Genomic DNA, 27,784 nt, shown 5'->3' with positions numbered 1-27,784 from the left:
ATCAGACAAAAGAAGGAAATAGAGGAAATCCAAATCGGTAAAGAGGAAGTCAAACTGTTACTGGTTGCTGACGATATGATCTTTTGCCTTGAAAACCCTACGGACTCCTCTAGAAAGCTCCTAGAACTGATAAAAGAATTCAGCAAAGTTTGCAGATACGAGATTAATGGACACAAATCAGTAGCTCTTCTATACATCAACAGCTATCAAGCTGAGAATCACATCAAGAACTCAACCCCTTTTACAATAGCTTCAAAAAACAAACAAAACTTAGGAATATACCTAGCAAAGTAATCAAAAGACCTCTACAATGAAAATTACAAAACACTGCTGAAAGAAATCATAGATGGAGCCAAGCACGTTGGCGCATGCCTATAATCCCAGCTACCTGGGAAACTGAGGCAGGAGAATCGCTTGAACCCAGGAGACAGAAGTTGTAGTGAGCCGAGATCACACCATTGAACTCCAACCTCAGCGACAAGAGTGAAACTACCTCTGAAAAAAAAAAAAAAACAAGAAAGAAAAGAAATCATAGATGACACAAACAAATGGAAACGCATCCCCATGCTCATGGATGGGTAGAACCAATATTGTGAAAATTACCATTCTGTTAAAGGCAATCTACGAACTCAATGCAATCCCCATCTGAATACCACCATCATCCCTCACAGAATTACAAAGTCAATTCTAAAATTAATATGGAACCAAAAGAGTGCCATGTAGCCAAACCAAGGCTAAGCAAAAAGAACAAACCTGGAGGCATCACACTACTTGATTTCAAACTGTACAATAAGGCCATAGTTACCAGAACAGCATGGTACTGGTTTAAAAATAGGCACATAGACCAATGGAACAGAAGAGAGAACTCAGAAATTAACCCAAATACTTACAGCCATCTGATCTTTGACAAAGCAAACAAAAACCTAAAGTGGGGAAAGGACACCCTTTTCAACACATGACGTTGGGATAATTGGCGAGCCACACGTAGGGGAATAAAACTGCATTCTCATCTCTCACCTTATACAAAAATCTACTCAAGATGGATTAAGAACTTAAACCTAATTCCTGAACTGTAAAAATTCTAGAAGATAACACTGGATAAACCCTTATAGACATAGGCATAGGCAAGGATTTCATGACCAAGAACCCAAATGCAAATGCAATAAAAACAAAGATAAATAGCTGGGACTTAATTAAACTAAAGAGCTTTTGCATGGCAAAGGGAACAGTCAGCAGAGTAAATAGACAAATCGCAGAGTGGGACCCCTGACCCTGACCCTGATCCCTAACCACTGACCCTGACCCCTAACCCCTGACCCAAACCCTAACCACTATCACTAACCCTAACCCCTAACCCCAACCCTCACCCTAACCCAACCCTAACCCCTAATCCCTAACCCCTAACATCTCTTAAACCCTAACTCTAAATGTTGACTCCTAACCCCTAACTCTGACCCCAATCCCTATCTCCAACCCCTAACCCTAAACTTAACCCCTAACCCCTAACCCTAACACCAACCTTAACCCTAGGTTCGTTACTAAGTTTGTATTGACTATGTCAATGTTGATTATTATGATGGCTGACTTTGGACTGCACAGCAGCGAGGGGATTGCGGATCTTATATTAATATTTTTGTATTGAGGCAGCGCATTAGCATTACAGGTGCTTTTTACATGAGCAATGGGGGTGTCATACTTTGGGTGTCATGTCTGCATTAGGAATACCACATTTGTCTTCCGAGGCTGCGGTGTGGATCTCGCACTGCGGCCGCCTCGCCTTGGCTGGGGAGAATCTCGGTGGGCAGGATTCAGAGGGATTTTGGTTTCCCGTTTTCCACACTGAACCCTTCTAACTGGTCTCTGACCCTGATTATTCAGGGCTGCAAACAGGAAGGATTTTATTCACCGTTGATGCGGCCCCGAGTTGTCCCAAAGCGAGGCAGTGCCCCCAAGGTCTGTGCTGAGGAGAACGCTGCTCTGCCTTCGCGGTGTCCCCCGGGTGTGTGCTGAGCAGAACGCAGCTCCGCCCTCGCGGTGCCCCCGGCCCGCCCGCCCGGGTCTGTGCTGAGGCGAACACTGCTCCGCCTTCGCTGTATCTCCGAAGTCTGTGCAGAGGAGAACTCAGCCCCGCCCTCGCGATGCTCTCCGGGTCTGCGCTGAGGAGAAGGCATCTCCGCCCTAGCAAAGGCAGAGCGCCCTTCGCAAAGGCAGAGAGGCGCAGAGCGCCAGCGCAGGCGCGGAGGGGGCGCAGGGCGCCGGCGCAGGCGCGGAGAGGCGCAGAGCAGGGCAGGTGGCACCAACAGCGGGTCCCTCAGGCCTCGAGCGCATGCATTCCAGCGGCCACCCAGACCATGCTCCGCCAACTGGGCGCCCAAGCTGCAGTCGCCCTCTGTGTGCAGGCAGCAGCTGCCTGGCAACCCCCGAGCTCACTCGCGCTGCCAGCATCGCAGAACCAGGGCCAGGTGTCCCAGTGGCTGCGGCCAAGCCAGGCATTCTGACCGGCGGCGGCGGCTGCACAGGAGCGAGAACTGAGAACCCGCCACTCAACCCCACACGGGGTGACTGCTGAGGGCCCATACCAAGGGCCCCGATCTCCCTCAGGTGGAGGACTGGGCGGGAGGCACAGCCTGGGGGCCCTCGGACTGGGCGGGAGGCACAGCCTGGGGGCCCTCAGGCTGGGCGCGCTGGCGATCCCGAGGCCGACCAGGCCATGCACCTCCAGCCCGCCTGGGCACGCAAGCTGCAGCCGCCTTCTGTGTGCAGGCAGCAACCTCCAGGCAACTCCCGAGTCCGCCCTCACTTCCCACATCTCGGAACGAGGTCCAGATGTCCCTGTGGCTGCGGCCAAGCCAGGCGGTCTGCCCTGCAGCAGCTGCACGGGGGCGGGAACCAGCCCTCAGCCCTATCCCCCGTGGCTGCAGAGGGCCCTTGGCTAGAGGTGTCGAGCTCTGGCATAGGAGGAGCCGGGCGGGGGCAGGGTCTGGCGGGCTCTCAGGCCAGGTGCACTTGCGATCCAGAGGCCGCCCATGCCATGCTCCACCACCTGGGCGCCCAGCTACAGGCGCCAGGCAACTCCCAAGCTGGCTGGCGCGCCCAGCCTCGCAGACCCGGGCCTGGATGTCGCCGTGGCTGTGGCCAAGCCAGGCGGTCTGCCTGGCGGCGGCTGCACCGGGGCAGGAACCGACCCTCAGCCCCATCCCCGGTGGCTGCGGACGGCCCCTGGAGCGGCCCCGACGTCTCTTCGGAGAAGAGGGGCGGGAGTCACGGCCAGGCAGGCCCTCAGGCGGGAAGGGATGCGCGCCTGCGATTCCAGGCCGTACCGCGCCAGCCCAGGAGAACCCGGAAGCCAGCAGCTCCTGTTTCTCTGTGTGATTCTGTGAGGAACCACCAAATTGTTTTCCACGGCAAGTGCATCATTTTCTATTCTTAGCAGCCAGTTCATGAGGGCTCCAATTTCTCCACCTCCTTAGCAACATTGATTTTCTGTGTCGTTGTTATGAAAGCCTTACTAGTGGATGCAAAGTGGCATCTCATTTGGGTTTTGTCTTGCATTTTATTAATGAATAACGGTGTTTAGCATCTTTTCTTATCCGTCTTAGACATTTGTGTATCTTCTTCGGAGAAATATCTATTCAAGTCCTTTGCCTATTTTTTAATTGGGATGTTAGAAATTCTGATGTTGAGTTGTGGGATATTAAGCTTTTATCAGATACGCACTTTGATTTTATCAGATACATATTTTCTCACATACTATGGGTTGTCTTTTAACTCCCTTGATAGTATCCTTTGATGCATAAAGGTTTTTTATTTTGATTAAATCTAATTTACGTGTATTTTCTTTTGTTATCTGTGCTTTTCTGTCATATTTCAAAATACACTTAAAACTCAAAGGTCATAAAGGTTTACCTTGTGTTTTCTTCTAAGAGTTACATACTTTAGTCCTTACATGTAAGTCTTTTATTAATTTAGAATTAATTTTCGTGTGTACTGCAAGGTAGGGGTCTAACTTCTCTCTTGTGCACTGACATCCAGCTGTTGAAGAGACTGTTCTTTCCTCCCTTGACTAGACTTGGACAGCTTGTTGAACAGTCATTGACCATATATGTGAGCACTAATTTGTAGGATCTTAAATCTGTTCTATTGTATTGGTCTAAAAGTCTATTAGTCTTATGCCAGTACCACACTCTCTTGATTACTGTAGATTTGTAGTAGGCTGTGAAACTGAAAAATGTGAGTTTTCTAATATTCTTTTTCAAGAGTGTTTTGTCTGTCAGATCCTTTGAATTTTTGTATGAATTGTAGAATGAGTTTCTTTCTTTCTGCAGAAATGCCTTTGGGATTTTGATGGTATTGCATTGAATCTGTAGATTACTTTAGATGGTATTGTCATCTTAACAATATTGTCTTACAACCCGTGAACACAGAATGTCTTTCCAGTTATTTCCACTCTCTTTCGTTTTTTTCAGCAAAGTTTTGTGTATACCACCATGGTTAGATTTATGCCTGAATAACTTATTCTTTGATGCTATTATAAATGGAATTTTTAAAATGTTTTCATAGTTCTTTACAACTATATAGAAATATAGCTCATTTGCCTATGTTTGTTTTGCATCCTGCCTCTTTTATTAGTTATAATCGGTTTTGTGTTTTATTTGGAGCTTTATACACATAAGATCATGTGTAGATATAATTTTACTTCTGTTTTTTATTTCTAATTTAGATGCCTTTTATTTCTTTGTCTTGCCTAATTGCTCTGGCTAAAATTGCCAGTGGTACGTTGAATACAAGTGGCAAATGCACCATGCTTGTCTTGTTCTAGATGTTAGGAAAACAGCTTTCAGTGTTTCATCATTGATCATGATATTAACTGTTGGGTTTTTGTACATCCTATTGTCATGTTGCTGAAAATCCCTTCTATGCCTAGTTTATTGAATATTTTTATTATAGAAGGGTGTTATATTTCATCAATGTTTTCTCTGCATCAATTGAAATAATCATGTGCTTATTCATTTTACTGTTAGAGTATATTACACTGATTGATTTTTTATATGTTGAGCCACCCTTGTATTTTGGGGATAAATCTCACAGGGTGATAGTTTACAATCCTTTGATTATACAGTATTGCTGCTAGTATTTTGCTAGTATTGCTAGTATTTTGCTGAGATTTTTGCTTATATATTCATAAGGGATATTGTGCTGTAGTTCTCTTTTTGTGCTCTCTTTGGCTTTGGTATAAGGATAATGCTGTTATCAAAAAATGAATTAGCAAGTATTCCTTCTTCATATATTATGTCAGAAGAGTTTGAGAAGAAATGGTATTAATTCTTCTTTAAATGTTAGTTTGACTCACCAGTTAATGCAGCTATTTGGTCATAAATGTTTCTTTGTTAATCACTTTTGATTACTAATTCAATCTCCTAGGTTATAGGTCTATTCAGATTTTCTCTTTCTTCTTGAGCCACTTTGGTAGTTTGTGTCTTTCTAGTGATTCGTCCATTTCATCCAGGGCAGCTAATTTGTTGTTAGACAATTGTTCACAGTATACTCCTGTAATCCTTTTGTATTTCTGTAAAGTTGGTAGTAATGGCTCTGCTTTCATTTATTATTTTAATAATTAGTCTTCCATCTTTTGCTCAGTCAATATAGTGAAAAGCTTGATCTTTCAAATAATCTATGTTTATTCATTCTACTGCTCTCCAAACTTCTATTTTATTGATTTATGCTCTAATTATGCCCTCTATTATTTCTTTCATACTGCTAGCTTTGGATTTAGTCTTCTTTTGTCTTCTTCCACTGCCTTTAGGTATAGAGTGAGGATGTTGATTTGAGATTTTTCTTAAATGTAGTTGTTTATATCCATACATTTTCCTTTGAACTCTACTTTCACTGCATTCAATAAGTTTTGGTAGATTTTGTTTTTATTTTAATTTATCTCAAGATATTTTATAATTTTGCTTGTGATTTATTTTTTTCACTCACTGGTAGTTGAAGACTGTATTGTTTAATTTCCACATTTTCGTGAATTTTCCAGTTTTCACTTATTTATCCGTTGTTTCTTCCATTGTGGTTGTAAATTATATTTTGTATGATTTCAAACTTTTAAAAATGATTAGGACATATTTTGTGGACAAAGATATGGCCCATCCTAGAGAACTTCCATATACACTTGAAAGGAATGTATATTCTGCTGTTGTTGGATGGACTGTCCTGTATATGCGTATTAGCTCTCAGTGGCTTATACCATTGTTTAACTCTTGTATTTCTCATGAAGCTTCTGTCTGGTTTTTCTATCCATTAATTAAAATGAGATATTGAAGTGTCCAACTGTGACTATAGAACTGTGGGTTTATCCTTTCAATCCTGTTAATTATTTCAGCTTTACTGAGGTGTAATAGAGAAATAAAAATTGTACATGTGATGCGTTCATATGCACATTCTGAAATGATTACCAAAATGAAGTCAATGAACATGTTAATTACCTCACAGAATAGTTACCTTTTTGTGTGCATGTGTGGGATAAGAAAACTTAACTCTATCCCCTGTGACTGCAGAGTGGACATTCCAGCTGCTCCAGGCTCCAGCAGAGGAAGACTGGGGCAGGTGGCACCACCAGGGAGGCCCTCAGGCCTGGTGTGCACGCATTCCAGAGGCCACCCAGACCATGCTCCGCCGCCTGGGCGCACAAGCTGCAGTCGCCCTCTGTGTGCAGGCAGCAGCTGCCTGGCAACCCCTGAGCCCACTTGCGCTCCCAGTCTCGCAGAACCAGGGCCAGGTGTCCCTGTGGCTGTGGCCAAGCCAGGCATTCTGCCTGGCGGTGGCGGCTGCACAGGGGCGAGAACTGAAAACCCGCCGCTCAACCCCACATGGGGTGACTGCTGAGTGCCCATGACAGTGGCCCCGATCTCTCTCAGGTGGAGGAGTGGGTGGGAGGCACGGCCTGGGGGCCCTCAGGCTGGGCGCGCTGGCGATCCCGAGGCCGACCAGGCCATGCACCTCCAGCCCGCCTGGGCTCCCAAGCTGCAGCCGCCTTTTGTGTGCAGGCAGCAGCCTCCAGGCAACTCCTGAGCCTGCCCGCACTCCCCACATCTCGGAAGCAGGGCCAGATGTCCCTGTGGCTATGGCCAAGCCAGGCGGTCTGCCCTGCAGCAGCTGCATGGGGGCGGGAAGCGGCCCTCAGCCCCATCCCCCGTGGCTCTAGAGGGCCCCTGGCTAGAGGTCTCGAGCTCTGGCAGAGGAGGAGCCGGGCGGGGACAGGGTCTGGCTTGACCATTTGGAATTACAATACACTTCACTCATCAACCACAGAACATACACTGGAGTATCATCTGCGTGCAGATGAGTATACTGCTCAAAGCGATTTACAGATTCAATGCTTTTCCTATCAAACTACTAATGTCATTTTGCACAAAATAGAAAACATCTATAATTTATATGGAACCTAAAAGGAGTCTGAATAGCCATGCCAAAGCAATACTAAGGCTAGAGACATAGGCTAGCCAAGCCAAAGCAATACTAAGGCTAGAGACATAGGCTAGAGACATCATATTTCATGACTTCAAACTACACTAGAAGACTATAGTAATCAAAACAACATGGTACTGGTAGAAAAACAGACACATAGACCAATGGAACAGACTAGAGTACTAGAAACTAAGGCCACATGCCTGCAACCATCACATCTTTAACAAAGTTGACAAAAGTAAGCAATGGGAAAAAGACTTTATTTAATAAATAATGCGGGGATAACTGGCTAGTCATATGCATAACACTTTGAGAGGCCAAGGTGAGCGGATCACCCGAGGTCAGGAGTTTGAGACCAGCCTGGCCAACGTGGTGAAACCCCGCCTCTAATGAAAACGCAAAAATTAACTGGGCATGGTGGCTGGCGCCTGTAATCCCAGCTACTCGGGGGTCTGAGGCGGAGAGTCGCTTGAACCCGGGGGGCGGAGGCTGTAGTGAGCCAAGATCGCGCCACATCACTCCAGCCTGGGCGACGGAGCAAAACTCTGTCTCAAAAACAAACAAACAAAAAACAAAGAGGGAGGGGGGAGGGAATACAGATTGATTAAAACTACGGATTGGTTAGTGTCCTCTCTACCTTGCTAATGAATTCATTCATTTAATTCATAATTCATTCATTCAATTCATAATTCAGTTCCCCCTGAGAAAAAAATATTCACTTGTCATTAAAATCTCTCTGTATCTTACTGATTTCAGATAGAAGTTAAATTTCACCTTAATAATAGACACAAAAGAACTAGTTAAACTGACAAAAACTAATAAACGTTTGCTCAAATTTACTGAGAGAGTCATGGGTACTTCATATAATAGTGACATTCTACCAGTTTTAAGCAAAATAAATAAGGAAACAATCTTAACTCCATCGCCTACCGGAAGGGACGTGCCCCCGCTCCCAGGTGAGTGGGACCCTGCTCTCCGGGCGGGTTGCACCGCGGTCTCTGGTGTCTGGCACCTCTTGTTGGCAGCGTCGCCATTGCAGGCACAGGGCAGGCATTGGGGGGCGGGCAGCGGGCCAGGCCCAGGCGACTCCTTTGCCAGGGGCTGGGCAGGTGTGGAGAGGGGCGGAGCGGTGCTGCCCTGGGCGATGGAGCCTCCCGCTCTGGACGGTTCGCCGCCCCTGCCCCAGGAAGGCGCTGCAGGATCTGGGTGGGGAAGGGGAGGGACGAGGGAACACAGGCCAGGCCAGGTGGCCCCTTAGACCTGGGTGATGCAGGAGGGGCTGTGGGAGACCAGAGAGGACCCGAAGCAGAAACCGGGAACTGATACCTCTGGCTGAATATTTGTCCTCTTGCTGAAGTTTGAAAGTCAGTTATTTCATTAAAGTTTAATTTTATTATAAAAATAACAACTATTAAAAATTCCCTGTAGTCACTGGAATGATAAATTTTGGTGCAGTTTCAGCATAACCCTCTAATTATTCAAATTGCGGCCATGTTTCAAAATATATGCCATATATTTTTATGGCATCCACCCCTGTGTCCCTGTGTCCCGCATCCGCCTCTGTGTCCCTGCTGGCTCAGGAAACAAGCTTCTTCCTCCTTCCACAGACTCGAATCAGGCCGTCCTCCCTCCTGCGCCTGAGGCTGTCATGGGGACAGCCTGCCCTCGAATAGCCGGAGAACGCCCGGCCTGTGCCCTGCGCTCGGCCTGGTGTCCTGGCTCGTGCCCCTCAGGGCCCCGCACAAAGCAGTGTGACAGGTGTGGAAGGACCCAGCACCAGGCAGCGGTGAGCGGATGGATGCTCCAGGGATGTGGGGCTGCTGGCAGTCAAGAACCCATTGCCAAATTCCATGGCATAATTTTGGATATTTTTCCCTTATATTTTTGTGTAAGATTTTCAGACTTACACATTTTGAGTTTTTTAAAAAAATATAGTATTAACTACAATTCTGACTTCTATATTTTACATGTTGATAGCAAATCTTCATACCATTTTTGTGTTAAAGGGGGCTATTATTCCCTCTCCATAGTTTGGCCTTTGCACCCTTGTTGAAGATCATTTTGACCATATATACAAGGTTTTGTGGAGAGAGGGGTCTCTATTATTTTCTATGTCTACACGTCTTGATTTAATACATTTCTTTTCAGATTTTCTCCTTTTTACTTTTTGAGACAGGTTCTTTGTCATCCAGGCTGGGGTGCACTGGTGCGACCATGGCTCACTGCAGCCTTGCTCTCCCAGGCTTAAAAAATCCTCTCACTTCAGCCTCTGGAATAGCTGAGACTACAGGTTCATGTCACATTGCCAGGTTAATTTTAATTTTAATTTTTTTTTAGCGATGGGTGTTCTCACTAGGATATCCAGTGTGGTTTGAACTCCTGGGTTCAAGCAATCCTCCTACCTCAGCCTCACAAAATGCTGAGGTTACATGTGTAAGCCATAGAACCTGGCCTCAAAATACCACATTTGAAAAGAGTTCAACAGCACTGCAATTAGTTTTTGATTTAAAAATTGTGAGGACTCCACAATTGATATTATTTTACAAGTTTAATTGGCTATTTTCAATCTTGAGATTTCATATGTTTTAGAATTTTGTATTTCTGCAAGTAAATATTGTTATGATTTATATAGCTATTGCATTTAATCTGTTGTTGATTTCATTAGTATAGACTTAAGAATATTGTTTTCTAATTTATGAATATGGGATATCTTTTCAATTGTCTAATCTACAAATATAGAATATCTTCCCCATTGTTTGTGACTTTTCTTCAGCAACATCTTGTAACTTCTAGTATACTAGTCTTACATCTCTTTGCTTGTTTATTCCAAAGTATATTCTTCTTAATGCTATTTTCAATGGAATTTTAAAAACTTGGATTGTACCGTGTAATGAAGAGAAATACACTTAATTTTGTATTCTGCAATTTTGCTAAATGCAACTATTAGTTCTAACAGGTATTGTTTTCAGCATATAGGATTTTTTTTGTATATAACATCATATCATAAGTAACAGGTAATTTTACTTCTTCCTTTGGAATGTGGATCTTTTCTTTTTTTCATTGCCTAGTTGTTTTGCCAGGACTTTCACTGCTATTTTTGAATAGATGTGGCAACAATGAATATCTTGCCTTATTATTAATCTTAGAGGATAAACTTTCCACACTTCAGAATTCAGTATAATATTAGTGATGATTGTTTTTGTTTTTTTGTTTTTGTTGTTGTTTTTGTTTTTCTGAGATAGGATCTTGCTCTGTCAACCAGGCTGGAGTGCAGTGGCATGATCTGGGCTCACTGCAACCTCCACCTCCTGAGTTCAAGCTATTCTCATGCCTCAGCCTCCCTGGTAGCTGGGACTACAGGCACATACCACAAAGTCAAGCTAATGTTAATATTTTTTGTAGAGACAGGGATTCACCATGTTGGTCAGGCTGGTCTGGAACTCCTGACCTAAAATCATCCACCCACCTCAGCCACCCAAACTGCTGGGACTATAGGCATGAGCTGTTGAACCCAGTTGGTGATGAGTTATTTACATATATTTTGCTATGTTAGTTTCCTTTTATTTCTAGTTTATTGAGTGTTTTTTTATCTTGAAAAGATGATTAATACTGTCAGTTGGCTTTTCTGCATTATTTGAGATGATTGTGTGGTTTACATCTTTTACTCTGTTAATGTGATATATTAAACTGATTGATTTAAACTCTCATTCCAATATAGCCAAATAGGAAGAGCTCTGGTCTGCAGCTCCCAGTGTGATCAATGCAAGATGGGTGATTTCTGCATTTCCAACTGAGCTACCTGATTCATCTCATTGGGACTGATTGGACAGTGAGTTCATCCCATGGAGGGTGAGCTGAAGCAGGGCAGGGCATCAACTCACCCAGGAAGTGCAAGGGGTTGGGGGATTTTCCTTTCCTAGCCAAGGGAAGGCATGACAGACTGTACCTGGAAAAACAGGACACTCTTACCCAAATGCTGCACTTTTTGCACAGTCTTAGCAACTGGCAGACCAGGAGATTCTCTCCTGTGCCTGATTCATTGGGTCCCACACCCATAGGGCCTTCCTTACTGCCAGTGCAGCAGTCTGAGATTAACCTTCATGCTGCAGCTGAGCAGGTGGAGGTGAATCCACAATTTTTGAGGTTTCAGTAGGTAAACAAAGTGACCAGGAAGCTTGAACAGGGTAGAGCCACTCACAGCTCAGCAAGGCCTACTGCCTTTATAAACTCCACCTCTGCGGGCAGGGCATAGCTGAATAAAAGGCAGCAGAAACTTCTGCAGACTTAAACCTCCCATCTGACAGCTCTGAAGAGAGCAGTGGTTCTCCTGGCATGGTGTTTGTGCTCTGAGAATGGACATACTGCCTCCTCAAATGGGTCCCTGAACCCCGTGTAGCCTAACTGGGAGACATCTCATAGTAAGGGCCAACAGACACCTCATACAGGTGGGAGACCCTCTTCAGCGAAGCTTCCAGGGAAGGATCAAGCAGCAATATTTGCTGTTCTGCAGCCTTCTCTGTTGATACCCAGGCAAACAGGGTCTGGAGTGGACCTCCAGCAAACTCCAACAGACCTGCAGCTGAGGGACCTGACTGTCAGAAGGAAAACTAACAAACAGAAAGGAATAGCATCAACATAAACAAAAAGGACATCCACACCAAAACCCCATCTGTAGGTTACCAACATCAAATACCAAAGATAGATAAAACCACAAAGATGGGAAGAAACCAGAACAGAAAAGCTGAAAATCCTAAAAACCAGAGCACCTCTTTTCTTCCAAAGGATTGCAGCTCCTCACCAGCAATGGAACAAAGCTGGAGGGAGAGTGACTTTGACGAGTTGACAGAAGGAGGCTTCAGAAGGCTGGTAATAACAAACTTCTCCAAGCTAAAAGAGCATGTTCGAACACATCGCAAGGAAGCTAAAATCCTTGAAAAAAGGTCAGACTATGGCTAACTAGAATAAACAGTGTAGAGAATACCTTAAATGACCTTATGGAGCTGATAACCATGGCACAAGAACTTTGTGACACATGCACAAGCTTCAATAGCTGATTCAATCCAGTGGAAGAAAGGATATCAGTGATCGAAGATCAAATTAATAAAATAAAGTGAGAAGACAAGTTTAGAGTAAAAAGAGTGAAAAGAAATGAACAAAGCCTCCACGAAAAATGGGACTATGTGAAAAGACCAAATCTATGTTTGCTTGGTGTACCTAAATGTGACAGAGAGAATGGAACCAAGTTGGAAAACACTCCTTAGGATGTTATTCAGGAGAATTTTCCCAATGTAGCAAGGCAGGCCAGCATTCAAATTCAGGAAATACAGACAACACCACAAAGTTACTTCTGGATAAGAGCAACCCCAAGATACTAATTGTCAGATTCACCAGGGTTGAAATGAAGGAAAAAATGTTAAGGGCAGCCAGAGAGAAAAGTCGGGTTACCCACAAGGGGAAACCCATCAAACTAACAGCAGATCTCTCAGCAGAAACCCTAGAAGCCAGAAGAGAGTGGGGGTCAATATTCAACATTCTTAAAGATAAGAATTTTCAGCCCAGAATTTCATATCCAGCTAAACTAAGCTTCATAAGTGAGGGAGAAATAAAATCCTTTACAGACAAGCAAATGCTGAGAGATTTTGAGACCACCTGGCCTGCCTTAAAAGAGCTCCTGAAGGAAGCACTAAGCATGGAAAGGAACTACCGGTACCAGCCACTGCAAAAAATATGCCAAATTGTAAAGACCATCGATACTATGAAGAAGCTGCATCAATTAACAGGAAAAACAGTGAGCTAACATAACAATGACAGGGTCAAATTCACACATAACAGTATTGACCTTAAATGTAAATGGGCTAAATGACTCAATAAAAAGACATAGACTGTCAAATTGGATAAAGAGTCAAGACCCATCAGTGTGTTGTATTCAGGAGACCCATCTCACATGCAGAGACACACATAGGCTCAAAATAAAGGGATGGAGGAAGATCTACCAAGCAAATGGAACGCAAAAAAATTAAAAATTAAAAAAAAGCAGGGGTTGCAATCCTAGTCTCTGATAAAACAGAATTTAAACCAACAAAGATCAAAAGACACAAAGAAGGCCATTACATAATGGTAAAAGGATCAATTCAGCAAGAAGCGCTGACTACCCTAAATATATATGCACTCAATACAGGAGCATGCAGTTTCGTAAAGTAAGTCCTTAGATACCTACAAACAGACTTAGACTCCCACACAATAATAATGGGAGACTTTAACACTCCACTGTCAATATTAGACAGATCAACAAGACAGAAGGTTAACAAGGATATCCAGGACTTGAACTCAGCTCTGCACCAAGTGGACCTAATAGAAATTTACAGTATTCTCCACCCCATATCACCAGAATAAACATTCTTCTCAGCACCACATCGCAGTTATTCTAAAATTGATCACATAATTGGAAGTAAGCACTCCTCATCAAATGTAAAAGAACAGACATCACAACAAACTGTCTCTCAGATCACAGTGCAATCAAATTAGAACTTAGAATTAAGAAACTCACTCAAAATGGCACAAACACATGGAAACAGAACAACCTGCTTCTGAATGGCTACTGGGCAAATAACGAAATGAAGGCAAAAATAAAGATGTTCTTTGAAACCAGTGAGAACAAAGACAAAAAACACCAGAATCTCTGGGACACATCTAAAGGAATGTGCAGAGGGAAATTTATAGCACTAAATGCCCACAAGAGAAAGCAGGAAAGATCTAAAATCGACAGCCCTACATCACAATTAAAAGAACTAGAGAAACAGGAGCAAACAAATTCAAAAACAAGCAAAAGGCAAGAAAGATCAGAGCAGAACTAAAGGAGATAGAGACAAAAAAAACCCTTAAAAAATCAATGAATTTAGGAGCTGATTTTTTGAAAGAACAACAAAATTGATAGACCACTAGCAAGACTAATAAAGAAGAAAAAAGACAAGAATCAAATAGACACAATAAAAAATGATAAATGGTATATCATCACTGATCCCACAGAAATACAAACTACCATCAGAGAATACTATAAACTCCTCTACACAAATAAACTAGAAAATCTAGAAGAAATGGATAAATTCCTGGACACATACACCCTCCCAAGATTAAACCAGGAAGAAGTTGAATCTCTGAATAGACCAATAACAGGATCTGAAAATTGAGGCAATAATTAACAGCATACCAACAAAAAAATATCCAGGACCAGATGGATTCACAGCTGAATCCTGCCAGAGGTACAAAAATGAGCTGGTACCATTCCTTCTGAAACTATTCCAATCAATAGAGAAAGAGGAAATCCTCCCTAATTCATTTTATGGGACCAGTATCATCCTGATACCAAACCCTGGCAGAGACAAAACAAAAAAAAAGAGAATTTTAGACCAATATCCTTGATGAACATCGATGTGAAAATCCTCAATAAAATACTGGCAAATGGAATCCAGCAGCATATCAAAAAGCTTATCCACCACGATCAAGTACTCTTCATCCCTGGAATGCAAGGCTGGTACAACATACACAAATTAATAAATGTAATCCATCATATAAACAGAATCAATGACAAAAACCACATGACTGTCTCCATAGATATAGAAAAGGCCTTTGACAAAATTCAACAGTCTTTCCTGCTAAAAACTCTCAATAAACTACATATTGATGAAATGTATCTCAAAATAATAACAGCTATTTATGACAAACCCACAGCCAGGGCAATCAGGCAAGAGAAAGAAACAAAGGTATTCAATTAGGAAGTCAAATTATCTCTGTTTGCAGATGACATGATTGTATATTTAGAAAACCCCATCGTCTCAGCCCAAAATCTCCTTAAGCTGATAAGCAACTTTAGCAAAGTCTCAGGATAAGAAATCAATATGCGAAAATCACAAGAATTTCTATACACCAATAACAGACAAACAGAGAGCCAAATCATGAGTGAGCTCCCATTGACAATTGCTACAAACAGAATAAAATACCTTGGAATACATCTTACAAGGGATGTGAACGACCTCTTCAAGGAAAACTACAAATCACTGCTCAACGAAATAAAAGAGGACACAAACGAATGGAAGAACATTCCATGCTCATGGATAGGAATAACCAATATTGTGAAAATGGTCATACTGCCCTAGGTAATTTACAGATTCAATGCCATCCCCATCAAGCTACGAATGACTTTCTTCACAGAATTAGAAAATACTACTTTAAAGTTCATATGGAACCAAAAAAGAGCCCATATCGCCAAGACAATCTAAGCAAAAAGAACAAAGCCGGAGGCATCACACTATCTGACTTCAATCTATACTACAAGGCTACAGTAACCAAACAGCATGGTACTGATATCAAAACAGATCTATAGACCAATGGAACAGAACAGAGGCCTCAGAAGTAACACCACACATCTACAACCATCTGATCTTTGAAAAACCTGACAAAAACAAGCAATGGATAAAGGTTTCCCTATTTAATAAATGGTGCTGGGAAAACTAGCTAGTCATAGGTAGAAAGCTGACACTGGATCCCTTCCTTACACCTTATACACAAATTAATTCAACAGGGATTAAAGACTTAAATGTTAGGCCTAAAACCATAAAAACCCTAGAAGAAATCCTAGGCTACATCATCCAGGTCATAGGCATGGGCAAAGATTTCATGACTAAAATACCAAAAGCAATGGCAACAAAAGCCAGAATAGACAAATCAGATCTAATTAAACTAAAGCGCTTCTGCACAGTAAGAGAAACTACCAACAGCATGAATAGACAACCTACAGAATGGGAGAAAATTGTTGGCAATCTATCCATCTGACAAAGGGCAAGTATCAAGAATCTACAAAAAACTTAAACAAATTTACAAGAAAAAAACACCATCAAAAATTGGGCAAAGGATATGGACAGACACTTCTCAAAAGAAGACATCTATGCAGCCAACAGACACATGAGAAAATGCTCATCATCACTGGTCATCAGAGAAATGCAAATCAAAACCACAGTGAGATACAATCTCACACCAGTTAGAATGGTGATTATTTGAAAGTCAGGAAACAACAGATGCTGGAAAGGATGTGGAAAAATAGGAAGGCTTTTACACTGTTGGAGGGATTGCAAATTAGTTCCACCATTGTGGAAGACAGTGTGGCCATTCCTCCAGGATCTAGAACTAGAAATACCATCTGACCCAGCAATCTCATTACTGGGCATATACCCAAAGGATTATAAATCATGCCACTATAAAGACACAAGCACACGTATGTTTATTGCAGCACTATTCACAATAGCAAAGACTTGGAACCAACCCAAATGTCCATCAATGATAGAACTGATTAAGAAAATGCAGCACGTATACACCATGGAATAGTACGCAGCCATAAAAACAGATGAGTTTTTGTCCTTTGCGGGGACTTGGATGAAGCCAGAAACCATCATTTTCAGCAAACTATCACAAGGACAGATAACCAAACACCACATGTTCTCACTCATAGGTGGGAATTTACCAATGAGAACACTTGGACACAAGGCAGGTAACATCACACAATGGGGCCTGTCAGGGGCTGGAGGGCTAGAGGAGAGATAGCAGTAGGAGAAATATCTAATGTAAATGATGAGTTGATGGGTGCAGCAAAACAACATGGCACATGTAAACCTATGTAACAAACCTGCATGTTGTCCACACGTACCCTAGAACTTAAAGTATAATAAAAAAATAAAAAACAAATAGATTGATTTACACGTGTTGAACAATACTTTCATTGGAGAGTTAACTCCTTCTTCATCATGGTGTATAATCCTTGCAATATATTATTGAATTTGGTGTTCTAATGTTCCGAGGAGAATTTTTACATCAATAGTCAACAGGAAAATTGATTTGTAGTTGTATTTTTTTTTCTCCTTAGTGTCTTTGTGGGGTTTGGTGTTGTGTTAATGCTGGGCTCATAAAATAAGTTGGAAATTGTTTTATCTTTTTCATTTTTCTGAAGTAGTTTAAGAAGGGTTGGTGTTAACCCTGCTTTAACATTTTGAAAAAAATATATATTTAATGAAGTGATCCAGGCCTGGGCTTTTTGAGGGGAGGTTGTTGTTACTACTTATATGCCTATTCAGATTTTTTTATGGTTTATTTTTAGTATAATCTGTATTTCTAGACATTTGTCTATTTCTCTTAGCTTATCATATTTTTTGGCATATACTTGGAATTAAACTTTTATAATCTCTTCTTTTCCTACTTTTGTGGCATCAGTAGTAATAGCTCCTCTTTTATTTATGAATTTAATTATTTGAGGTATATTCTTTTTTCTTTTAATCTGTTTGTCGGTTTTCTTAATCTTTTCAATAAAACCAAACTTTAATTGATTTTTCTATGGCTTTTAATTGTTATTTATTCATAACTGCTGAAATTCTTATTCTTTGCTGATGTTTGATTACATTTACTAGTTGATTTAGATAGATTTTTTTAAATGCAAACATTTACTACTACAATTGAATACAAGCTTTAGATGCATGCAATAATTTTGTTATGCTTTGTCTCCAGTTATGTTGAAATTTTCACTGTGATTTCTCCTTTAACCCATAATGTTGTTTAGGAGCATGTTACTTGATTTTTATGTATTTGCAAATTTTTAAATTTTTCTTTGGTATTCACTTCTGGTTCCATTCCATTTTAGTTGTAAATGATACTTCGTATGATTTTAATTTTCTTGAATTGATTTCTTTGTGGTCTGATTTGTGATATAGTCTCAAGAATGTTCCATGTGCACGCCAGAATCATGCGCATTCTGTTGTTGAGAAGACCGTTTCTAAAAGTCTGTTGGATTTGGTTGAATCACTCCTTGCTCAATCCTCTGTCTTCATTTGGTCTCCCAGGTTGTCCTCTCCATTATTAAAGTCTCCTATCATTTTGGTGGTGGTCTCTATTCCTCCCTTTATTTTTATTTATAATTTTGTTTCTTACACAGACGAAGTGTTGCTATCTTGCCCAGGTTAGTCTCAACTCCTGGGCTCAAGCCATCCTCCTGCCTCTGCCCCCGCCAAGATGCAGGGATTACAAGCAGGCATCAGCCACTGTACTCAGCCTATTTCTCCTTTTAATTCTGTCATTATTTGTGTTATGTGTTTGGAATAGTTGCTGATTCATGTGCATATTTTAATTATGATATCTTCTTGGAGATTTATTTTTATTATATAATGTCCTTGTTTGTCTTTATGACAGTTTTTTGCTTAAAGTCTAATCATCTAATGTAAATGTGACCCACTTTGTTCTATTTTGGTTGCTATTTAGGATGATTTGGTTACCATATAGAATATAATTTTCCATCCCTGCATTTTCATTCCATGTTTATCCTTAAATAAACATAATTTATTTGATTTTATATTTTTATTTTTATAAACAATTTATAAACAGAATTCATTCGATTTTATATTTTTATTTCTTCAGTGACCTTGTGTCTGTTATTGGAGAATTTAACATTGTTACATATAAGGTTATTATTTTCAGTTAAGGAGTTACTACTGCCATTTTGTTAATTGTATTGTGTTACTTTTGTAGTTCTTTTGTTTATTTATTTTATTTCTTGCTGTCTTCCTTTTTGTCTAATTAATTTTTGTACTAATATGTTTTTATTTCTTTTTCTTTTGTATACATTCTGCATGTATTATCTTTGTGATTACTATACAGGTGACATGAAACGTCTCAAAGTTATAACAATCTAGTTTAATCTGATGTTATCTCAGTAGCATATAAAAACTCCAGTCTTTTACATGACTGTCTTTCCCAACACATATGTTGTTCTTGATGTCACAAATTAGGCCTTTTTACATGATGTATTCTTTAACATACATATAAAATATTTTTGTATATTGGTGTCAAATTCTATAAGGGGATTGAAATTACTTACCAACATCACAATAATACAGGATGCTATATTTCTCTATATATTTGCTTTACAACAGAGCTTTATAGCATTCTATGGCTTTTTTGGTACTCTAATTTTTTAATCTCAAAGGACTTTCTAGCATTTCTTGAAGAACAAACCTAGCGGTCATAAACTCCTTCATAGTTGTCATAATAAAGGGTATTCAATTAGGGAAAGAGGAAGTCAAATTGTCCCTATTTGCAGATGACATGATTGTATATCTAGAAACCCCCATCATCTCAGCCCAAAATCTCCTTAAGCTGATAAGCAACTTCAGCAATGTCTCAGGATACAAAATCAATGTACAAAAATCACAAGCATTCTTGTACACCAACAACAGGCAAACAGAGAGCCAAATCATGAGTGAATTCCCATTCACAATTGCTTCAGAGAGAATAAAATACCTAGGAATCCAACTTACAAGGGATGTGAAGGACCTCTTCAAGGAGAACTACAAATCACTGCTCAATGAAATAAAAGAGGATACAAACAAATGGAAGAACATTCCATGCTCATGGGTAGGAAGAATCAATATCATGAAAATGGCCACACTGCCCAAGGTAATTGATAGATTCAATGTCATCCCCATCAAGCTACCAATGACTTTATTCACAGAATTGGAAAAAAACTACTTTAAAGTTCATATGGAACAAAAAAGGGCTCACATCGCCAAGTCAATCCTAAGCCAAAAGAACAAAGCTGGAGGCATCACGCTACCTGACTTCAAACTATACTACAAGGCTACAGTAACCAAAACAGCATGTTACTTGTACCAAAACAGAGATATAGACCAATGGAACAGAACAGAGCCCTCAGAAATAATGCTGCATATCTACAACTATCTGATCTTTGACAAACCTGACAAAAACAAAAAATGGGGAAAGGATTCCCTACATAATAAATGATGCTGGGAAAACTGGCTAGCCATATGTAGAAAGCTGAAACTGGATCGCTTCCTTACACCTTATATACAAATTAATTCAAGATGGATTAAAGACTTAAATGTTAGATCTAAAACCATAAAAACCCTAGAAGAAAACCTAGGCAATACCATTCAGGACATAGGCGTCGGCAAGGACTTCGTGTCTAAAACACCAAAAGCAATGGCAACAAAAGCCAAAATTGACAAATGGGATCTAATTAAACTAAAGAGCTCTGCACAGCAAAAGAAACTACCATCAGAGTGAATAGGCAACCTACAGAATGGGGGAAAAATTTTCCAATCTACTCATCTGACAAAGGGCTAATATCCAGAATCTACAATGAACCCAAACAAATTTACAAGAAAAACCCAAACAACCCCATCAAAAAGTGGGTGAAGGATATGAACAGACACTTCTCAAAAGAAGACATTTATGCAGCCAAAAGACACATGAAAAAATGTTCATCATCACTGGCCATCAGAGAAATGCAAATCAAAGCCACAATGAGATACCATCTCATACCAGTTAGAATGATGATCACTAAAAAGTCAGGAAACAACAGGTGCTGGAGAGGATGTGGAGAAATAGGAACACTTTTACACTGTTGGTAGGACTGTAAACTAGTTCAAACTTTGTGGAAGTCAGTGTGGCGATTCCTCAGGGATCTAGAACTAGAAATACCGTTTGACCCAGCCATCCCATTACTGGGTATATACCCAAAGGACTATAAATCATGCTGCTATAAAGACACATGCACACGTATGTTGATTGCAGCACTATTCACAATAGCAAAGACTGGGAACCCACACAAATGTCCGACAATGATAGACTGGATTAAGAAAATGTGGCACATATACACCATGGAATACTATGCAGCCATAAAAAATGATGAGTTCATGTCCTTTGCAGGGACATGCAGGAAGCTGGAAACCATCATTCTCAGCAAACTATCACAAAGACAAAAAACCAAACACCTGCATGTTCTCACTTATAGGTGGGAATTGAACAATGAGAACACGTGGACACAGGAAGGGGAACATCACACACCAGGGATGGTTGAGGGGTATGGGGATGGGGGAGGGATAGCATTAGGAGATATACCTGATGCTAAATGACGAGTTAATGGGTGCAGCACACCAACATGTCACGTGTTTACATATGTAACAAACCTGCACGTTGTGCACGTGTACTCTATAACGTAAAGTATAATAAAAAAAAGAAACAAGCAAAACAACTAATAAAAACTCTATACTGCCATTCTTTTCAACTTTTTGTTGTTTCTCTTCATTCCCTATTTTACAGTCTATGTATTGGAAATAAATACGTTGTAGTTATTATTTTTATTGGTTTATTGTTTACTCTTTCTATTTGAGATTTTTGCACCCCATAATTACCATATTATAATATTCAGTGTTTTTCCATGTGCTATTGCTAGTGAGTTGTGTACTTTCAGATGATTTCTTATTGCTCACTAACTTGTTTTCTTTTAGGTTAAGATATCCCTTTAGCATTTATTGTAGGACAGGTCTGGTGTTAATGAAATCCCTCAGTTTTTGTTTGTTGGAAAAAGTTCTTATTTTTCCGTGAAGTTTAAAGGACGTTTTTGCCAGATACATTATTCTAAAGTAAAAGTCTTTTTTTCCTTCAGTTTTTTAATATGTCATGTCAATCTCCAGCCTGTAAATTTTCCCCTGAAAACTCTGCTGTCAGATGTATTGGAGTTCCGCTGAATGTTATTTGTTTCTCTTCTCTCGATGCTTTTAGAATCATTTCTTTATCCTTAACTTTTGGGAGTTCAGTTTCGTGCCTTGAGGTGGTCTTCTTTGGGTTAAACCTGCTTTATGTTCTGTAACTTTCTGTTACTCGAATGTTGATATCAAATGTTGAGGAATTGTTTAATATTATTTAATGTTATTTATTTAAATAAATATTCAACTCATCTCTTTTTCTACCTCCTCTTTAAGGCCAATAACTCTTAGATTTGCTATTTTGAGGCTATTTTTAAAATTCTATAGGCATGCTTTATTTTTTATTCCTTTTTGTCTCCTCTGACTTTGTATTTTTAAATAGTCTGGCTTCAAGTTCACTAAATCTATCTTCTCCTTGGTCAATTGTTTTAAGTAATTCTGATCCATTCTTCAGTATGACAATAGCATTTTAACCTCAGAATTTCTACTTTATTCTTTTTATTTCAATCTCATTGTTAAATTTATCTGATAGAATTTCGAATTCCTTCTCTGTGTTATATTGTACATTTCTTTGAATTACCTCAACCAGTTATTTTGGATTTCCTGTATGAAAGGTCACATATCTTTTTTTTTCCAGGATTTGTCCCTGGTACTTTATTTAGCTTGTTTGGTGAGGTCATGTTTTCCTGGATGGCCTTGATACTTGTAGATATTCATCTGTATCTGGGCATTGAAGAATTCAGTCTTTATTGTAGTCTTCACAGTCTGGGCTTGTTAGTGCCCATTATCTTCGGGAACACTTTCCAGGTATTCAAAGAAACTTGGGTCCCAAACCCAATAGCACAGTAGTTTATGCAAAAACGTAGAGGTACTGCCTTGGTGGCCTTGGATTAACATCAAGAAAAATTCTCTTGATTTATCAAGTAGAGAAGCTTGTTCTCTTCCCTTACTTTCTCTCAAATCAGCAGTCTCTCTTTCTGTGCTGAGACATGTGGAGCTGGGGTTGGGGTAACAGAAGAACTCCTGTGGCAGCCACCACTGAGACTGTGCTGGTTCACACCTGAAGTAGGCACAGAACTTGGTCTCACCCAAGGCCCACTGCAACCACTACTTGGCTACCATATAAGTTTATTCAAAGCCCTAGGACTCTGTGATTAATAGTTGGCAATGCCAGCCAGGTTTGTGTCTCTGCCTATAGGGTTGCAAGTTCCCCTAGCCATGAGTGGGTCCACAGATGCTATCTGGGAGCCAGAGATTAAAGCATAGAATCTTCAAAATTTAGCTGCTCTTCTATTTTATTGTAGCTAACCTGGCACTTAGGGAATAAGACAAAGTATTTTCTACTCTTCTTTCCCCTGTCTGCAGGCAGAAGAGCTTCTTCTATGACTGCCAACACTACTGGCCCATGGGGGGTTTCCACCAAATCATCATCACTTTCTCACTTAAATCCCAAGGACTCTTTAGTTAGCTTGTGATAAATTCTGCAATGCCTGGGACTCGACCTTTGGCCCAGGGCAAGTGCAGAAATGCTGACCAAGAAGACCCTAGGCCTGGACTCAGGGACTCTAAGAATCTGCTTGGTGATCTACCCCACTGTGGTTGAGCTGGTATACCAGGTACAATGTAGAGTTCCCTTTACTTTCCCCCCTGCCTTTCTCAAACAGAAGTCTTTCACCATAGCTACCACGGCTAGAAATGTACTGGGTCACACCTGAACTTAGCACTTCTCAGAGCCCAATGCCCATGGTGTATTACCTGGTTGTCACTGTTTTTTATTCTGGGTACAGGGGTTCTTTAGTCAGCAGGTGATAAATTCTGCCAGGTCTTTACTAACATGGCAGCACTGGGTTTGATGTAAAGTCCTCCAGTCACTGTGCTCTCCCTCTCCCAAATTCACAAGTTTCTGTGTGTTGTGTGGCTGCTGCTAGGTGGGGGGTGGGGGAGTGGTGTTGTGAGCACTCCCTTAGCTGCTCTGGCTGCTGTCTCGGTAGACCCCATACTCCCCACCCTCCACATTCCACTGGCTCTGAGCCCAGCTCGGAATATGACTTGCCTAATAATTGAAGTCCTTGTGGCCTACACTGCCCCTTAAGTTCTCTTAGAGTCCAATAGCACGTCAACTCATGATGGCAAGACTTGTAAAAACTCAAGCTCCCAACACTAGGATGGGAGGTTTTCCTCTTTCTAGGGCCAATACACATGCTCCTTCCATTGGCAGATGTCAGCTGAGTATAGTCTGGTTCTGCTTTTCACTGTGACAGGGTAGTACTGAGTTTATTGCAAAGCCTCACAAACTATGCGCTCCCTCTCCCAAACATACTATCTCTGCACGATGTAGCCACTAGTGGTGGTTGAAAAAGAGGTGGCATCCGTGCTTCTAGACCGTCTTTTATTTTTTTGTCTTCTCCAATGTCTGTTTCAGTGATATGAAGTTAATACCAGGTACTGTGATTGCTCACCCAATTTTTGGTCCCTTTGACAGTGCTTCTTGAATGTAGTTAGTTGTGAAAATTTGGTGTTTTTGTGTGGTGGATGAGAATGTAGGCTTCTATTCTGCCCTCTTACTCTGTCTCTGCCTTAAATTTTTTAGATTCGGGGAGTATATCTGCAGGTTTATTACATGGATATATTGTGTGATGCTGAGCAATGTGGGATATTATTGATCCCATCACCAAGGTAGTGAGCATATATTGTGGGATATAATTGATCCCATCACCTAGGCAGTAAGCATAGCACCTATGGTTTTTCACCCCCTGCCCTCCTCCTTCCCTCATTCATCTGGTAGTTCTCAGTGTCTATTGTTGTCATCTTTATATTCATGAGTACCCCATGTTTAGATCCTACTTATAGGCAAGAACATATGGTATTTGGTTTTCTGTTCCTGTGTTAATTTCCTTATGATAATGGCCTCCAGACGTATGCATGTTACTGCACAGGACATAATTGTATTCTTTTTAACGTGTGCATAGTGTTTTATGGTGTATATGTGGCACATATTTCTATCCAATTTATTGATTCACACATAAGTTAATTCCATGCCTTCCCTATTGTGAATAGCAATATGACGCATATACAAGTGCATGTGGGGTTTCTTTTTGTAGAATTCTTAATTTTCTTTTGGATATATACTCAGTAATGGAATTGCTGGTTGAATGGCACTTCTGTTTTAAATTCTTTGAAAAATCTCCAAACTGCTTTTCACAGTGGCTGAACTAATTTACATTCTCACCAACAGTGTATAAGCATTTCATTTTCTCTGAAGTCTAACCAGAATTTGTCATTTTTTTACTTTTTAATAGTAGCCATTCTGACTAATATGAGATGGTATCTCACATTGACTTGCATTTCTCTGATGATTAGTGATGTTGGACATTAGGAAAACAACCCCATTAAAACATTGACAAGGGACATAAGCAGACACTTCACAAAAGAAGACGAGCCAGGCACAGTGGCTCACGCCTGTAATCCCAGCACTTTGGGAGGCCAGGATGGGGGGATCACAGGGTCAGGAGATCGAGACCATCTTGGCTAACACGGTGAAACCCTGTCTCTACAAAAAATACAAAAAGTTAGCCGGGCGTGGTGGTGGGCGCCTGTAGTCCCAGCTACTCGGGAGGCTGAGGCAGGAGAATGGCGTCAACCCGGGAGGCAGAGCTTGCAGTGAGCCAAGATTGCACCACTGCACTCCAGCCTGGGCGACAGAGCGAGACTCCGTCTCAAAAAAAAAAAAAAAAAAAAAAAGATACAGAAGTGGGATTCCTATTCTATCACATTAAGCTGCCTTTCCTTTGCAAATACAAAATCAAACCATTTGAAAAATCACTTTAATTGTAGAGATTGACAGTATCTTTCCCCTTCCCTATCTCCTTTCCTCTTTTGTGATTTTTTTTTTTCTGATCACTATGAATCCACTCCACAGAGTAACCTCCTTTCTTAATCTGTGTGAATTGTGGTGATGAGCTAGTCAGCTCTCTTAAAACCACTAACAAAAAAGTTTTAAATTTCCTAGTTAGTAATACATTTTTAGCATGCCACAAGATACTCTTAGAACAAGGACTTCTGGTCCAGGCATTATGGATTATGATGATTAGTTCTCTGGATTTCTATAAGCTTTAAAATTATGAGGTAAAAATCTAAAATAAGTCGGACTTCATGCTATTTATACATTTATTGGGTTTGTTAATTATTCCATAGGAAAACAGATGAAAGACTTTTGTAGAATTCAATTCTGCTTCACTATACTTAGGGTTACAAGAAGGCAATTATATTGATGTAATTGACAGACTGAATTAACCTCAGTCATCACATGTGATTTTTCTAGAGTTTTTTTTAATGGTGCTGACATTCTCTTCAATATGTCCATGCTTAGCTTGGGTTTCTGGGGGACAGATGAGTAGCTAGTACTACCCATCTAAAACATAATGTTCATTAGTTGGAATAACGGTGTGATATGATAGTCTTCAAGGTGATGCCCTCAATTTCTTTCCTCCCTGCATGCACATGCTGCTGTTTACATTGACAGGTAGAGTCAAATCTCCCATTTCTTGAATCTGTGCTGGTCACAATGACTTGCTTTTCCAATAGGATGGAGCAGAAGTCGTATTCTAGGACCTCCAAGGCTAGGTCCTAAGAAGCTTTGTAGTATTTGCCTGTGTGTCTTGGGACAAACCACCACGTTGTGAGCACTCGAGGTAACATGGAGAGGTCAGATAGGCATCACACTCAGCAGCCAATACGCACTGCCAGCCATGTAAGTGACCCGTCTAGACTCTTTAGCCTAATTGAGCTTTCAGGTGACTTCAGCAGCAGCCAACCAACCGCAACTGCAAGAAAGACTCCAAAAGACAACTTTTGTAGTGCCCATCAACCCACAAAACCATGAGAAATAATGTTATTAAAATTACTAAACAAATAATAACAATAAACAATATTAAACAGTAAATAATTCCTTAAGTTTTGGAATGGCTTACTATTCAGCAAGAGATGGCTAGAACAAGTACTAAATATTGCACAATACTGAATAAGTATAAGTTTATTTGTATAATATACTTCTATATTTCAAAGCCATTGACATTTCTGGAAAGAGTGCAAAAGTGAGCACTGGTTAAATGGTTCCCAAGAGAAGTTGTCTGTTGTGTCTCAATAGCATCATTTACCAATGGGAGCTGTATTTTGTTTTTGGAAAATATACATTTTAATGTTCATTTTAAAAAATATACTAACCATTGTTTAGAAAGGCATATGCTATTTTGAAAAAAATTTGAGCGAACCAGAGAAGTGTAAACTTTAAGGCTCTAATCATATTTATATGCTATTTAACCCATAAGTCCAAAGTCTGATGACAAATATGTTTATGTAATACTGATATTTGGATAAATAAGTTAAACTAACAGCTTTCTTTTTAAATGACAGGCTTATCATTGTTATGATGTTGAGATGGCTGCAGTGGATGGGCTCATCACCAGAATAAAATTTTCTCTTTAATACTTTTTTAGAACATTAAGTGAGGACCAGAGAGTCTAAAACTGGGTTACACAGCAGCAATAAAATCAGAGTGACACTTACTTTGCAGCAGCAGGACTGGAATTCTTGCTGTTGGGGTTGGTGGCAGCAAACTCAATTATGGATGTCTCCAGCTTCATGCTTAGATGATGTGTTGGAACATTTCCTGTTTAGAACTCTCTAACACTTCCTGACTAGAGCTGTTTAAAATAGAAACAAACTCCTCTGATTTTGAATTTAGCCTATTTATTGTTACAATTTGTTCATATGTTTCTACTTTT

At 40.6% G+C, this 27,784-nt stretch overlaps 1 protein-coding gene across 1 annotated transcript; it reads left to right on the top strand.

Annotated features, from left to right (window-relative positions):
* The first annotated feature begins 2,710 nt into the window (after positions 1-2,710).
* Positions 2,711-3,430, top strand: LOC129137179 (uncharacterized). Its single transcript, XM_054667250.1, has one exon. The coding sequence runs from the start codon at positions 2,711-2,713 to the stop codon at positions 3,428-3,430; it is 720 nt and encodes a 239-aa protein (XP_054523225.1).
* Positions 3,431-27,784: the final 24,354 nt, after the last annotated feature.

The sequence above is a fragment of the Pan troglodytes genome, chromosome 16 (assembly GCF_028858775.2).
Source record: "Pan troglodytes isolate AG18354 chromosome 16, NHGRI_mPanTro3-v2.0_pri, whole genome shotgun sequence".
Taxonomy (NCBI): domain Eukaryota; kingdom Metazoa; phylum Chordata; class Mammalia; order Primates; family Hominidae; genus Pan; species Pan troglodytes.
The sequence above is the reverse complement of the archived record's forward strand: the minus strand, read 5'-3'. Positions and strand labels throughout refer to the sequence as shown.